This window comes from Choristoneura fumiferana, chromosome 17 (assembly GCF_025370935.1).
Source record: "Choristoneura fumiferana chromosome 17, NRCan_CFum_1, whole genome shotgun sequence".
NCBI classification, from domain to species: domain Eukaryota; kingdom Metazoa; phylum Arthropoda; class Insecta; order Lepidoptera; family Tortricidae; genus Choristoneura; species Choristoneura fumiferana.
Genome location: NC_133488.1, coordinates 17,687,582 through 17,705,162, shown reverse-complemented (window position 1 = coordinate 17,705,162; position 17,581 = coordinate 17,687,582). Strand labels below are relative to the sequence as shown.

Sequence of the window (17,581 nt, the reverse complement as noted above, 5' to 3'; positions counted from 1 at the left end):
ACTTGCATCACGTTTCTGTATTAAGTAATATTTTATTGATAACAATTTTTGCCTACGTCTTAGTTAAATGTATTCCTGCCCTTTTTTATTTAATTAATTTCATTTCATCTAGTTTTTTTTTTCATTTGTGTTATTGTTATCAACCTATAATAATGTATCATTGATGGTCAAAAACACTACACTTTTATATTTACTAGCTTTTATGTGTATCTTATAAATTTTATAATTGCGAAATTAATTTTGTCTGTATGTCTGTTACCTTTTCGTACTTAAATAGCTGAACCGATTTAGAAGAAATTTGGTATGCAGACAGTTTGAGACTCAGGAAAGGACATAAGATAGTTCACGGAAAACTGCTTAGTTACTGTGTAATAGTGATAAACATGTTCTTGGCAGATGAAATCGCGAACAGACCATTTTTCTATATATTTGTAATATACTCAGCGGCGCAAAATTTGGCCCACTTTACATACAAATTTACCTTTTACTGCATACATTTTAGGGATTAGTTATATACTATGCCACTAATCAGTTAAATAATACAGTTAACTAACACGTCCACAGTAAGGATTGCCCGGAAGAGATCATTCAAAATGATAAGATCGCTTATTATTTACTTTGTTACTTAGACTTATTTTAATTTTACCTAGCTATAGTAAATCATTTTAACTTCAGGATTGAATTCAATATTGTGTTTGTCAGTTTGTCACAGTCGAATGAGACTATTAATCCATTTTTTTTTTGTAAATATATTTTACCCGATCATACAAGTTGTACAAAATTTCAAATACTTCTTTATACATGTAGGTTTGCTTTTTTGCAACAAATACCCTAATAATAAACCAAAGCCTAACATTAATATTTCACACATCTGGTGTGTCTCCACCGAATCATTTACATACATTTCAGTGCCTCGTGTCATCTTTCGATTACAAACTTATTAAATAGTTAGCTAAATATAATACCTTCTTCTATTACAAAGGGATAAAGGTTAAATTCCTTAGTATTTAGTATGTCGGTCGGTTTACCACAGGTCAATTTAAAGTTGTTACGCCGTAGACATGGTTCAATGAGTTAACGAGGTCTGGACAAATCCGGAGATTATAGTCGTATTTTTATAGTTATATTTTGAAACATGACTTGACTATTACATAATATACTAACTTTGCTTTGCAGTTTCACCCACCTTAAATAAATGCGTCCAAAAAGAATATTTGATATCCTACAGCAAGTCCCAGATATTAGCTAGCACGTTCAAAGAAACTATTTTTTTTAAGTACAGTCAAGTGTTAAAATATGAACTTATTCAAAGTTTAAAAAATAAGTACCACAGACTCTTATTCCGAAGCAATAAGGCCGTAGTAACATATTTTTGAGTGGTTCGATTAGATAATTATTTTTCCACATGACTGATACCTACCTTCGACAAATGATATTTTTCTTGTGACACATTTCATTTTTAAAATAATTTTATTTGGTAACAATACTTGATTCATGGCTCATGGCCACTGCAATGTAGCCAAAAAGCCGATGACGCGTTATGAAGTCCCGGATGAGTCAGTTCCTTATTATGAGTGAAGATAGCGAAAGTTCATTTGTTTCTTTCAAGCTAAATTACTAGGGTGTCAAAAATGTTAAAGAGGTACAGTTTCAATTCACTTTACCTACTGTTTGGATATTTTTGGATAAGTGTATCTCTGTCCCGGAACTTTTTTTCCACCAGACTAGCAACCGCTATATTGTGAGAAGAAAGACGTTGTTTTATACACAGGCGTTATAGACGTTGCTTTTGGTTAACTATAGAAATCTAACAATTATATTTTATAAACAATACGGAATACGGTACAATGTTATATTATATCCGGTGTCAAGACAGACAGAAGTATTTTTATAAAAATGTTTAGAGTGGACTAGTTAGTTGTAATTGCAATTCACTCTTAAATTGAAAATGTCCGCATGATTAAAAAAGGCAACTTTTTTTCTAAATTTTTTAGATCTCCAAAATTACTATTCCAATGATTTGAACCACTGACGTAAATAACGAATCGATTGACACCTTATTTATTAAAATCGGACGAGTAGTCTAGATGCTACGGTGGAACATACGTAAATACAAACAAACATACTGCTAAAATCATTACTCTTCCTTTGGCTTTGCCGTAGTCGAGTAAAAAGGGATTAAAACGTAACATAAATCCGGACCTTGTTCAAAATATCTTGCTCTTAATCACTTTCGGAATTATTTTTTGCATTTTTCATGAGTTCTGGAACTCGTATAAGATCACATATATTATTTTTATTTAGCAAACTTTTTTAATGTTAGTTACTTTTTGCATATTGAAACTTGTATTTGTAATTAACAAAACAAATTCGTAATTTTAAAACTTTTTTTAAATACACTTCGACACAAAACACGGCACAAAACACAACCAACCTGCGATCACAAGCGCGGCCTGGGCCAATAGCAGCAGTTGAACGCGAGCCATCACTGAGAGCTGCGCGTGCGCACGCCGGTATATGAACTGCGCTTCTGTAAAGGAAACGTCATGAAAAGGCTGTTGGAGGTGATCAGTGGTCACTTGGGTGACGTAGACTGATAACGCTTACTTTTACAAGTAGTTTAATAGTAGGCAGATTAACAATTTGAAAAGTTTATCTGGTCACTAAAAATATTTTGCATTTTCCATACAAGTAACTTCAAAATCATAAGTCCCTTTGGGACGTTTAGAATAGCATGGTTGTGAAATAATAAGTTTACAGGATACATTAATTTCTAGTAGGTACCATAGTACCCCGCCTTCTTAGATATTACTATCGGTTAATGACCTTTCTTAGGTAATTTTAAAAGTAAACGGTCATAAAGGGTAATGAACTATAATATCAAAAATCGGAACTATCCCGCTCTCGCTCTCACCACAGTAAAAAAATAGACTTTTGAGTAGAAACACCGTGTTTTTTTTTTTACGGAACTATATTATCATAGTATACCACAAGTATGTCACAAGTCATAGGTACCTCAGTTCCATAATTATTCATAACTGAAAAAAATGAGCAAGAGATTGTCCAGAATGCGAAATAAATTGTCGCATTTGAAAATTAAGGTAAAATCTATTCCTACTTCTGTCTATTGTAAAGATTACCTGAAAGAGATCGCTCTGAAGCGATAAAGTCTCCTATTGCTTATTTTGGAAAATCTCTATACATGTACCTGTATTTTCTGTACTGCTTATCTACTATGTGATGGAGTTCAATAAATAGGGGTATTATATTGTATTATGGATTAAAAAAATACAATATAAGAAACAGTTTACTCTACTACGACCTCTATCTACCTAAGGCCGATGATCCCTCCCTCCTTCCTGTTATTCTCCCTTTTTTTTATTCTTTATGAGAAAAATCAAGAAAACACAAATCATGAAGCGATTGGGCAAAATCACAGGTTTCCTCGGCGGCAGCTGCAAATAATTGACAAAGACGTCGGTTTTTTACATCTGCCGTGTGAGTCTTGACAATGAGCGTGTCTAATGTCGAAACTGTTGAACCGCGTCGCTGATACCATATCAAACGGACTCAAGACTTCATTTTGCCATTTTGTCCGACGTTTTTAAGCGCTTTTTTATAATTTACGACCAAAAATTGTTTGAAGCTCGTTTTGGATATTACGTTAATTTATAATATACCTAACTAAAAAAATACTATCGGATGGCTGCGAGCTGTAAAATCCGAGACTGTTTTCAAATACTGCAAATGTACTATGAGTATATCTATACTTGTAAACTCCGCTGCGTGCGCCTCGTTTCATAAAACCACACTCGGTTTCAAAGACCCCTATTACGTATCAGTTGCATAAATTACTATTGAAATTTACCACGAGCTTTATGGTGAAAGAAAGAGGACTCCTGCACAACATGCGGAGAAATTCAATAGTGTGTGTGAAATTCCCGATCCACATTGGGGGCACGTGGGAACTACGGCCCTAGCTCTCACATTCTGAGAGGTTATATAGGCTGAAATGAGGGTAGATAGGCTTAGTACCAAAGTCCGGTAGATAATAGCCGCTAGTTGTTACAATACAGCAGCAATTCATCTAATTGTCAAGTATTATCTTGTAATGCGCGAATTATAAACTACAATGGTAGTGTGTAAGCCGGTTCATAAATATCAGCTGTGTTGAATGTAATAAACGATAATCTTCTATTAAGCACTTTAGCGACTGATATAATGTTCCGAGATTTATAAAAACAGCTGATCAAGTGGCAATCTTTCCGAAACGCTATTGATGGTTTAGAGGTTCCTCATTCGTAAACTTTCCTAAATATACAAATTAGGATCATGTATTTTTAGTAAGTACAAAAATGTGTCAATTAAGTAAGTACTCATGTGTGTAACTATTTTGTGTGTTGGCTGAATATTAAACGTCATTTTATTCTATTGTAATTCGAAACAGACAAAAATATGTAGAACTGCCAATCACTTTGGAATATTAGCGTGTATTATAATGATTATTATCTTTTGAAGAATTGGCTCTATATCCACATAATAAATTTGAAAATGTAACAGCGTTACTCGCGGCTGATATTTTATCAAAAAATGTTTGAGACACCGTATGTAAATACCTTTCCAAAAAATTAAATCATTTGCTTATTAAAAAGATAAATAATGTCACTCATCACGGACATATAAAAACAAGTAAAGCGCAACGTTTGTTCATGATTATTTCATTTGTGTTGTTAAGGGACGTCTCATAAAAGTAATAACATAGGATTAGGTTGTAGGCCTGGTAAATATTCTGTCTGCCAGTTTCTTTTCACGTCTGCGATAATGTCATTAAAATTTACTTCCCTGTTTAAATATTTGCGTAAACCTTATCTGAAGGTTTGCGTTTGAAAGTTTCTGTATTACTTAATTAACTTAGAATCAACCAGGTTATCTTAGGTTTTAACTTTTTATTTATAACTTGACCAGAGGTGGATCAAACTGTTTATCTTAATCCTACTAATATTACAAATGTGAAAGTTTGTGTGTGTGTGTGTGTGTGTAAGTTTGTTTCTTTTCTTTGCGCTAAAATGGCTGGAAGGATTTGAATGAAATTTTGGTATGTAGATAGCTGGAAATCTGCAATAACACATAGGTTAATTTTTATCCCGATACTCCCACGAGATAGGGATAAATTTCAAATAATAATCGCTGTGCTTAGAGTCATGAAATTTGGCATGTAGGTAGCTGCGCGACTGGAATAACACATAGGCTACTTTTTATCCCGAATTCCCACGGAATAGGAATAAAATCTTGAAATTTCAACCGCTGGGTTTAGAGTCTTGAAATTTTGGACAGGTTGTTCTTAACACAACCTCAATGAAGACCACGATATAAATTTTGGGGATTCCCAGGGGAATTTTATAAAATCCCGTAATTTCAATTGTACCTACCATATCGAATATATCGGGTAAACTCTAGTAGGTAAATAAATATATTCAAAGAATAATTGAAACCACAGCCCCAGTAGGTACCAATATAAACAAATCTACGCATTAATAATACATGATTTATAAAACCAAAAAAATTTTGCACGATTAAAAGTCTTGAGACTCAAGCACGAACATTCGCATTTTTCGTACAACAAATACTAGTGTCTGCCCCGACCAGGGATCGAACCCGAGACCTTAAACTTCACAGCCACGTTCTCTAATCAAATTTAAACCAAGCTACATATTGTAACAAATTTCAAGTCATCCAAGCTCTGATAGTGGATTAAATAAATAAAATAAATAAATATCATGGGACACTTGACACTAATTGACCTAGTCCCAAATATATATTAAACATCCAAGAGCCAAGTACAAACATTCGTATTATTCATATAAATATCTGCCCCGGCCGGGATTCGAACCCGGGACCTTAAGCTTCGTAGTCAGGTTCTCTAACCACTTGGCCATCCGATCGTCTTCGATCGTCGATCGGATTAAATTCAACCTCCAAGATATGATCCAAGCATACTTATGTATCCTTGTAATAAATTTGTAAAATAAAAAAATGAACATACCCAGGAATCAATAAAATTGCAAGAATGATTGCTTCTCTTCGCCAGCTCAGTTAGCTGCTAATACTTTGAATGGTGTGCAAAAGCTGTTATTATATACGTATAAACAGCTGCCTTATTATAACAAAACATTTATCATTGACGACATTTTACATGTAATTGGGAAAATAACTGGTGATAGATCCTTGAAATGAATCGAGAAAAGAAAAATAGGTGACTGGTTGTGACTCGTCATGTTTTAAAGGTCACAAGAACAGTGTCACAAGTTAGGAATTATACTGGACAAGGTTTCTCAACGATAGTTTTCTTGGGAATTGTACAAGGAGGGTTGTGAGTCAGGAGTATGGTGGAATAATTATTACCAAGTGTTCGGTGATTGAAGATTATTTGTGAATCAAAACGCCTATTCGCCCAAGTTAAGCGGTGAGATTTTCTGATAGGCACATACTCGTCCCATCATCTCATCCTAGCTTATATACGTCCCACTGCTGGGCACAGGCCTCTCAGAACGAGAGGGCTTGGACCGTAGTTCCCACGCGGTCCCAGTGCGGATTGGGAACTTCACAGATACAATTGAATTACTTAACAGGTTTGTGCAGGTTTCCTCACGATGTTTTCTGTCACCGTTTTTAAAGCTCGTGGAAAATTTCAAATGTAATTTCGCACTTGAATTTCGAAAAACTCAGAGGTCAAACCCACGAACCTCTGCTTGAGAGGCGATAGGCCAGACCGCTAGGCCACCACGGCTTCTGCTTAGGTAGGTACATACAAATGTAAAAAATTCTGTCACAGTGTAGTGATCACTATCTTCATAATCAAACATAACCAAGATTTTTCTGTTTTTCGATGAATGAACTACTTTCGGGTATTTTAACATCTGGTCATCTAATTTCAGATTTTATTACAGGTTGATAATTATGATTTTACTAGCTTTTGCCCGCGGCTTCGCCCGCGTGGTATTCGGTTATCGCGCGCTGTTCCCTCGGGAACTGTGCATTTTTCCGGGATAAAAAGTAGCCCATGTCACTCTCTCGCCCATAAAATATCTCTATGCCAAATATCACGTCGATCCGTCGCTCCGCTTCGATGTGAAAGACGGACAAACATACAAACACACAAACACACACTTTCGCGTTTATAATATTAAGTATCGATACGCATATTTCAGATTTCGTTTATACCTTTATTTAGTTAGACAAGGAAGGGCAATTGTCAGAATATCGTACAATTTTGCAGGTGGTAGGACCTTGTGCAAGATCCGCCCGGATTGCTACCACCATCTTGCTCGCTAATCCTGCCGTGAAGCAGCAGTGCTTGCACTGTTGTGTTTCGGCGTGGAGAGTAAGACAGCCGGTGAAATAACTGGCACTTGAGGTATTCCATCTTAGGCCTCTAGGTTGGCAACGCATCTGCAATACCCTGGTGTTGCAGTTGTCTATGGGCGGTGGTGATCTCTTACCATCAGGAGACCCACTTGCTTGTTTGCCATCCAGTCGAATAAAAAAAAAAAATTAGACGAACCCAGTAGTTTGAGAATCTAAAGTAACTACGAAGCTTGAGGTCTCGGGATCAAAATTGGTCGGGGCGGATAATTATTATGCCTGAAAAATAATATGAACGTTTCTTCTGGAGTCTCGGGTGCTTAATACGTTTTTAAGCATGCAAAAATATATATTATACTAGCTTTTACCCGCGGCTTCGCACGCGTAAACTATTCGGTGTGGTAGCTGCAATTGAAATTTTCGGGATTTTACAAAATTCCCCTGGAAATTTCAAATATTTATATCGTGGTCTTCATTGAGGTTGTGTTGTGAATAACTGTACAAAATTCAAGACTCTAAACCCAGTGCTGAAGTTTCAAAATTTTCCCTATCCAAATTCAAATGCAAAATTCAAATTCAAATCATTTACTCAGTAAATAGGCCGCAATGGGCACTTTTACACGTCATTTTTTATACTACCAGCGCTTTCGGAAAGACCATCATTGCCAAGAAGAATGCGTCGCAAGAAACTTGGCAGAAAGTCATTTTTTCAAAATAAAATAATTACAAATAAAATACTTAAAAACTACAGTATACAATTAAAGAAAAAAATACGAAATAATAATAATAATAATAATACAGGGATGTATGGGGTCCCTTAGTTACAAAACTATACCGTGGGAATATCGGGATAAAAAGTAGCGTACTTATGTGTTATTCCAGACATACGGCTACCTACATCCAAATTTCATGCCTCTAAGCCTAGCGGTTGTTATTTCGACATTTTATTCCTAGGTATCCCGTGGTAATATCGGGTCAAAAAGTCGTCTATGTGTTTTTCTAGACATCCAGCTTCCTACATACCAAATTTCATGACTCTAAGCTCAGCGGTTAATATTTCAAGATTTTATTCCTATCCCGTGGGAATATCGGGGTAAAAAATAGATTATGTGTTATTCCAAAGGTTCAGCTACCTACATACCAAATTTCATGGCTCTAAGCCCAGTGGTTGTTATTTCGAGATTTTATCCCTAGGTATCCCGTGGGAATATCGGCTCAAAAAGTCGCTTATGTGTTATTCCAGACGTCTAGCTACCTACAAACCAAATTTCATGACTCTAAGCCCAGCGGTTATTATTTCAGGATTTTATCCCTATCCCGGGGGAATATCGGGATAAAAAGTAGCCTATGTGTTATTCCAGAGGTCCAGCTACCTACATACTCAATTTCATGGCTCTTAGCCCTGCGGTTGTTATTTCAAGATTTTATCCCTAGGTATCCCGTGGGAATATCGGGTCAAAAAGTTACCTATCTGTTATTCCAGACGTCCAACTACCTACATACCAAATTTCATGACTCTAAGCCCAGCGGTTATTATTTCAAGATTTTATCCCTATCCCGGGGGAATATCGGGATAAAAAGTAGCCTATGTGTTATTCCAGAAGTCCAGCTACCTACATACTAAATTTCATGGCTCTTAGCCCTGCGGTTGTTATTTCAAGATTTTATCCCTAGATATCCCGTGGGAATATCGGGTCAAAAAGTTACCTATCTGTTATTCCAGACGTCCAACTACCTACATACCAAATTTCATGACTCTAAGCCCAGAGGTTGTTATTTCGAGATTTTATCCCTATCCCGTGGGAACACCGGGATAAAAAGTATCCTATGTTTTAATCCAGGTTATAAACTAACTTTTCGCCAAATTTCATCCAAATCCGTCCAGCCGTTTCAGCGTGAAAGAGTAACAAACATACTCACTCACTCACTCACTCACTCACAAACTTTCGCATTTATAATATTAGTAGGATTATATATGTTATAGGTACATATGTTTGTATTTTGCGAATAAATACAATCTATGGCTCTTCAAGTGAATAGGCTATACTGAACTAGGGAGAGCTTTGGCCTCATGCACTTAACATCAGGCGAGATAAGGGTCAATCACGGTTTCAGATTAAAAAAACCGGCCAAGAGCGTGCCGGACACGCCCAAAATAGGGTTCCGTAGCCATTACGAAAAAATTAAGTAATATTTTTCTAAGGATTTCGTATTTTATACGGAATCTTCCAAGTTTAGGTATATTTTATACCTTAGGCTGCTATTTAAGAGTAAAACTACTAATAATTCTCAAGCAAACTTAGCCGTTATTGTTTTCCTTGAATGTTTGATATACTTAATACCATCCTGAATTTTTTCAAATTTTTCCACCCACCGTTTTAGATTTTAGAGGGGGGGGGACCTTCGATTTTAATGAAAATTTGCACTTTGAAGTTGAATATTTCGCAAAAAATCAATGAATCGAAAAATCGTTTTAAGCAAATCCCTAATGGTTTTAAAATACCTATCCAACGATACCCCACACTATGGGGTTAGATGAGAAAAAAATCACCTCCACTTTACGTCTATTGACAGGTACCCTACAAAATATTTTTTAATTTTTTTATTATATCATTTTATTGGCATAGTTTACATACATATCGGTGCAAAATTACAGCTTTCTTGCATTGATAGGCCCTGAGCAAAGCCGCGGATGGACGGACAGACAGACATAGCGAAACTATAAGGGTTCCGTTTTTGCCATTTTGGCTCCGGAACCCTAAAAACTGACATATCCTGCCGGCCCACTAAATGGAATCGTTTCATGCTTTATTGTCACAGATATTGGTGCTGGCCACTGCACACCGCTACAATATTTGTGGTATAAATACTCAGAAATAATACTCCTCATTCACATTTAATACATGGGGATTTCCTACTTTGAGCAACGTTTGTCATTCTATGACAGAGTGAGCACGAAGCCCGAGCGGACCGTCTCTGTTTCAGTGTGGGTATGGGTAATAATGCTTTTGTACTCGTCTGTCTATCCTACGAATGTCCGGATGAAATTTTGACAGGAAGTTCGATAGTTATCATACCTTGACTATTAATACTACGTAAGTGCCCCGTGTACCTATTTTCATAATATGTTTGTGTCTTACGGTAGTTTTAATTCAAAGGGGACATTTATTATGAAACAGTAGGTATACTGCGGAGCTGTGGTTCAAACACGTAATCGTATATAGGTAGAGTCATTCACGATGACGCGTGCCGTGGTTCTTATTACAATGTCATTAATGGCTAATTTTGACGAAATCACGCGTCTTCGTGGATGGCAGTAGGTATACCAGTGTAGAATTTTTTTAAAGTTAATTTTACTCTTATTTTTCAGCAGAAAAGTTGCATTCTGATGGTTACGCGCAGTTTCTTCGACCTTACCTTATAGGCTTAATGACTTTTAAAATAAATATGAGGAGTCTACCGTAATGTCACTGGTGAAGTTCCTTTAGGGCAAAGTTCACGGGAAGCGGAAGTATTGTGTAGGCCACTTTATGATTCAGTATCAGTGCATACGGTACTACACTCCTTGAGTCATCATTGTGTGGAGTAAAACGTGGACTAAAGGAGAAAATAAATACAAAACAATTATTTTCTACAAAGCCAACAACAGAATATATTCAAAAATTGAATTAAAAATTTGATTCATAAAATAAAATGAAAAACCGGCCAAAAGCGTCTCGGACACGCCCAAAATAGGGTTCCGTAGCCATTACGAAAAAATTAAGTAATATTTTTCTAAGGATTTCGTATTTTATACGGAATCTTCCAAGTTTAGGTATATTTTATACCTTAGGCTGCTATTTACTTATAAACTACTAATAATTCTCCAGCAATATTTAGCCGTTTTAGAGTTCCTTGAAAGTTTGATATACTTACTACCATCCTGATTTTTTTCAATTTTTTCCACCTACCGGTTTAGATTTTAGAGGGGGGAGGGACGCTCGATTTTAATGAAAATTTGCACTTTAAAGTTGAATATTTCGCAAACATATCACTGAATCGAAAAATCGTTTTAGCAACCCCCTAATGGTTTAATGGCTATCCAACGATACCCCCAACTAAAGAGTTGGATGAGAAAAAAAATCACCCCCACTACGTCTATGGGAGATACAATATATATTTTTAATTTTTTATTGTACCATTTTGTCGGCATAGTTTACTTATATATCCTTGCAAAATTACAGCTTTCTAGCATTGATAGTCCCTGAGCAAAGCCGCGGACGGACTAACAGACAGACAGACAGACATGGCGAAACTATAATGGTTCCGTTTTTACCATTTTGGCTCCGGAACCCTAAAAAGGACTGGCGGCTATCTCTCTCAACGCATTGCCATCACTATGAAACAAGGCAACAATGCTATCCCTTTAGTTTAGGCACTATGCCACGGGTTTCTGTCTAGGGTTCGTACTCGACGGCAGCCAACTCGCTAAACTATCCGTCTGTCTGTCTGTCTATTTGTTACAGGTGAATGTACAATATCTATTACCGATGTAACAAAAAAATATAAAAGTTAAATTAAAAAATACAGAGGCCTTTAAATACCCATAATCAATGGCCTGACACTGCGTACATTTAGATTAAAGCATGGCTCTGCTAACACTAGATTTATTTTACTAAGAAACAGCCGTTTCAGCTTATATTTTGACATACCAAAAGTTTGTACGCAAATCCAATAGATCCATTTGATTTAGTCTTAAATTATTAGTTTAAATTAGTTAAAAGTAATAAAGTGTATGAAAATGCTTAGGAATAGGAAATATGTACAAACGTATGAGTCACCATACATATTCAACATTAGACAGGAGGATAATTTCATCGAAAACATTTCATTATTAAAATACACCAATTAGAATTCAATTGTGGTTAGTATATATTAGTTGAATTGATTGAGGAAAACCATTAGGCTAGTCTCAGTACTAAGAATAAGATGAATATAATAAATATACCGCGAGACAAAACGAGGCGCTGTGTGTGGTTAAAAAGCCATGTATTTATTTTCCCGGCTTTGTCTGTATATAAGGTCGTCGAGCTAATTAATCACATATTTAACCTAACCAACTTAGAAAAAGTTGACTCTGTCAGTTCCAAGTTCAATATCTCAAAAACGGCTTAACCGATTTTCATCAAACATAGCTGAAAACTACCGCAATTAAATTCGCTTTTAGTTAAAATAAGCGCATTGAAATCATTTCATCCATTTGTGAGGTATAATTCCACATACTGACATTGGAATCAAACATTTAACATACCTCTTTTTGCGTCAAGGACTAATAACCTAGCCAATAAAAAGTTGTAAAACCCTTTGTCACTTCAAACTTCAATATCTCAAAAAGGCTTAACCGATTTTGATGAAACATGTCTAAGAACCATCGTTAGAAAATCTGATTTCAATTAAACAAAACCGAAGAGCTGGCAGTTTCCTCGCTCAACGCATCAGTCTTGTGATCCAGCGGGGAAATGCTGCCAGCATCTTTGGTACCATGCCGCAGGGTCCATTTTTAGATTTAATAAAATTTTAGTTTATTTAATTTTATTGTACATAATATACCTTATTTAGTCGAATGAATATTAAATGTTATTTCTAATCAAAATAAAAGTATTACAGCAAAAAAAAAAAAAAAAATCCGCATTCAAATCTGTCCACTCGTTTAAGAGCTACAATGCCACAGACGGACACACAGACATACAGACACACATAGCGGTCAAAATTATAACACCCCTTTTTTGCGTCGGGGTTAAAAAAAAATATTTGCAGCCTTTTTACTTCGAAACTGATTGCGTTTAAAATTTAAAATTGACAAGGAGAGGTTTCTTGTTAATATTAAAGTAAATCAAATATACCTTATCAATGACTAAGTTCAAATATATTTGTGGCGTATTTGCGACGCCAAAATGTAATGTTGACTTAAGCATTCAAATAAAGGATAGTTTGTTATTCATTAGGGGAAATAGAGAATATTACGCACCTCCTAAGCAATCTATCTACTAGGTGTTAATGACTGAAAACCAAGTTGTTTATCAGAATCGAAAGTAGGTAAATACTTTTTTTAGTTTTTTAAATCGTATTTTAGTGTGCCCAGTCGAAAAGTTACGAATGCAGCATACGATGGTATTCGGTATAGCGAAGTTGCATACTATTTAGATAGTTGCTACTGGCCGTTGGTAAAAAACGACTTAACGCAACTGACAAGTAAAAATTTCTATTGTAGAGTTAGAAATCAAACAATTACTGACTTAGAATAATATACGAATATTTGAAATACCTAAATATATACAATTTCAAATAGGTATATACTTATTTGAAAATAAATGTAATTAATTAACTTTAAATAAAAAATACTATTGTGGTGTCGGAGGTTCTTAGTACGTATATTTATTAACACTTGTATTTTTTTGCATCTTGGATTATTGAGAAACGTACGACGATTAAATTTTTAATGTATAAAAACAACAGAACCAGCCTCTCAACAGAATATTTGCACGCCTGCATGCAGGCTGAATACACTGAAATAAAAATATACAATGTAAGACCTTCCTGTACTGTATTCTGGCAAATAAATACTTTTGACTTTTTGACTTTTGACTTTTGAAAAAAATTGTCATCAAACAACGTCTATGTTCGTAAAATCACCCAAAAAACACCTGCATAAAACAAGAAAAAATCTAAAACTAAAAAAAAATAAAACAATCAAAAACAATCAATCAATCCAATTAAACAGTACATCAACGTATAAAATCCCTTTAAAAAACTTTGTTTTCTCCAATATGCTTGGAAATGTCCGCCTAACTGTCGCAAACAAAGTACACGATTTAAATATAGTTCTTCCTTATTGACTGCCACAAATAAAATAATAAAAAAAAAACAATTCCATTACCATACAGTTTTTTTACTTTTTAAATTCACAATTTCACTACGGTAATTTAAGAAGAAACGGCGTCTTTAAAAATGTCTCGAACAGTGGCACTGATTTTTTATTTTTTTGTAGTTCAAGCACAATGAAACCAAAAAACTGGTAAACTAAAGAAAATGGCTAAAGGAAGCACTTTAAACCGTAATTTATTGATACAAAAAAAATATAAAAATATATTAATATTAATTCGTGATACAAAGCTACACTTTTAACTTAAGGTATATTTTTATTGATAATAATATATTTTTTAAAATTACATTATTATTTCTAATGAAGTGGCATTTTGAATCGTGTCGTGTACTTTAAAATAAATAAAAAACAAGTATCGCGGGAAAGTATAAGGGCAAACAAATGAAAACTGTGCAGTATTGGAGAAAAGCACTATCCATGCCCCAGCTATGCTGCGTCAAACTCTACTCATCGAGGAATTGCTTTTTCCCGGCCTCGGCAGTAATGTACTATTACGAAAACTCACCGTATCTAAATGTAAACAGCAAGACGCGCCTAAGATGCGCCGGAGAGTAGACGAGGGCGTGGTCGTAAGACTCTGGCTGTATGACAGACTGGAGGCACAGCGTTAACTATATGTACAGGCTGTATGTGATTATTTGTACTAAAATAATAATGCTACAGGATGCTCTTGTAATTCATATTAGGTATTATCCTTTAGAAAACAGATAGGTTCAGACACAATTACTTATATTAACAAAATAAATTAAAATAAAAGCGACAGGTATTATTATAGCCTACAACAATGATGACTAAGACTTATTTAGGTAGTAGACGTTATTGGTATTCATATATAAAAAATATCGTTAGAGTAACTTAAAAAAGAAATGGCGCTATAAATAAGGAAGCGTTAATAGTAAAACCACAAAACTGAGCCTATCAACACGTCATCGAAAATTTCGTCCCGCTATAAACAAATTTTAAACTAAAATAAATAGAAGTCCGATAATATTTACTAGTCCAGTGAATAACGACGGACTCGTTTAAAAATTTCATGAAAGAAATTATTTTCTTTTACGAAAACAGACGCGAAATTCAAAGAAGTTGGTTTATTGTTTTAATCCGATTTTGGTATCCTTAAGCCACCGCTATGACGAAAACTTTAGCGAGTGATTTTTGCAAGTTTAGCGATGACAATTGGTAATTATATAAATAAATTATAATGATATAATAAAAATATAACTTTTGTTTGTTACTATGATTAAGGCAATTTTCTGAAAGTATTGATCTATCCTAAAAATTCCATCCCCAAACGGAGATAAACATTCCACTGCTGGACAAAGGCCTCCCCTTTCCTCCGCCACTCTTCCCTGTCCTGGGCATGCACCTGCCAATCGAGCTGAAAAGCGCTCAGGTCGTCCCGCCATCTCCTCTTGGGAGATAAACAAATAAACAAAACTAAATACAATTATAGCGCACTATTCCTAACTAATAAACTAAACCAATCTTCATTCCAGGAGAGTTTTATTCACAAAGAAAATATGTTATTTATTTATGTGTAATAACCACAAACGCGAAGATATTGTGTGTTACTTTGTGTGAAAAAGATAAAAAAAAAATAAGGATCATTATTTTCTAAATATGTGTTAATATTCTAAAGCTATAACACAGAAGTTTTAAATAATACACTGCTAATAGCTACTACTATTACTATTTCTGCTATTGTTACTAGTACTGAAACAGTCTGTAAAAGCCGGTAGTAGTTCATATTTTATGATAATTATATTGAACATCCGTATACCACCACGCTGGACCGTCGTGAGAAGTCTGCGCTCCGAACTAAAGCCCTGTCATCCACATAAAGCTACGTTTGATAACCCACACAAAAATTATAAAACGGCGGCGGATAAGGCCAAAATCTTAGTTGCTAGCTCGTAGGATCAACCAGAGTCATTGTAATTACTAATCCCGAAGATCGTACAGCCTGTATTTGTTGTAAATAAGTTTTGTTGTAAAAAAATCTTGATTAGCTACTGATTTGTCAACTAAACTGTTTCAAATTTCAAGAGAGTCAAAACTTCGGTTAGTATGGGTGAAACTCGACGGTAAGATTTGTTTAGGATCGTTTAATAGATAAATACTTAAGTGACATTACTTATGTCTTAATGTTTGTTATCGATTATTTGTAGTTTAATATGTATTTAAATGGGTATTGCTATTTAAGTACGTTTATTTCCTGCTTAAGTATCATATTACCTATAACAAGCTTTGCTTCCTTTAGGATTAGATGAATTGCTGGTTGTTGTCCTGTGATATTTATTACATATTATTTTTAACCCCCGACGCAAAATAGGGGTGTTATAAGCTTGACCGCTATGTGTGTCTGTCTGTAGCACCGTAGCTCTTAAATGGGTAAATCGATTTGAATGAGGTTTTTTTTATTTGAAAGCAGGTTTTTTAGCAATGGTTCTTAGGTATGTTTCATCATAATCGTTTTTGAGATATTGAACTTTGAAGTGACAAAGTCGGGGGTTTTCAACTTTTTGTTGATTAGGTTAGGTTATACAAAGACAAAGCTGCCAGAATAAGCGAATGGTAAAATAGTCAGATGTAGTAATGTTATAAGTTTTGACGTCATCAATTGAGATGTTCTAACCGGCATGGCGCTATATATACTTAGCTAAGCAGCACATACCTTAACACATGACGCACGGGACCTTATCAAGTTGCTTAATTTTAATGAGATAAACCAGACATTATTATCTAATAGTTTATCACAAGTAAACGGTACCACAGGGAGCTGGGTCGCTATCGATCATTTCGTTTTTAAATGATATCAATAACATTTACACAATTAGAATTTTTACTCAGGCAATGGCGAAACCAAACATGCAGTGTATGTAATGTATCTGTACCTACGTTTATATTACCAGCGCTGCGGCTTGCCGTGGCAACACGCTGATATGGCCCTTTTTTGCTTCTTTCGGCACAATGTCTTTTTCTTTTCTTTTTTAATATGAACAGTATAATAAGTTGTCTTTATTTTTAATTGTATTTTTTTTTCTCTTTTACTGTGCCGAAATTGGCGAACAAATTATAATTTTCTTTTTTTTTATATACACTGGCGGCAAAAAATCTAGCCAAAACATGTTTTGCAAAAATAGGTATTTTGTATGTAGAGTGGGCCAAATTTTGTGCCGCTTGAGTATATTAAATATATAGAAAAATGGTTTGTTTGGCGTAAGGTATATTCCACATGTCTCAATGTGAAGAAAGTGCGCTTATGGCTCACCCCTACTTTTTCCCGGTCCGGTCGAA

General features: G+C 35.0%; 1 protein-coding gene across 1 annotated transcript in view; it reads right to left on the bottom strand.

Annotated features, from left to right (window-relative positions):
- LOC141437340 (membrane-bound alkaline phosphatase-like) overlaps nt 1–14,870 on the bottom strand; it is a 36,996-nt gene extending 22,126 nt beyond the window's left edge. The window contains exons 1-2 of the mRNA XM_074100632.1: nt 14,790–14,870; nt 2,435–2,530 (exon numbers count right to left, since the gene is read on the bottom strand). Of these exons, the coding sequence (XP_073956733.1) occupies nt 2,435–2,486 (52 nt within the window). The 5' untranslated portion in view covers nt 2,487–2,530; nt 14,790–14,870. The remainder of the gene's footprint in view (nt 1–2,434; nt 2,531–14,789) is intronic.
- Between the last annotated feature and the right edge of the window lie 2,711 nt (nt 14,871–17,581).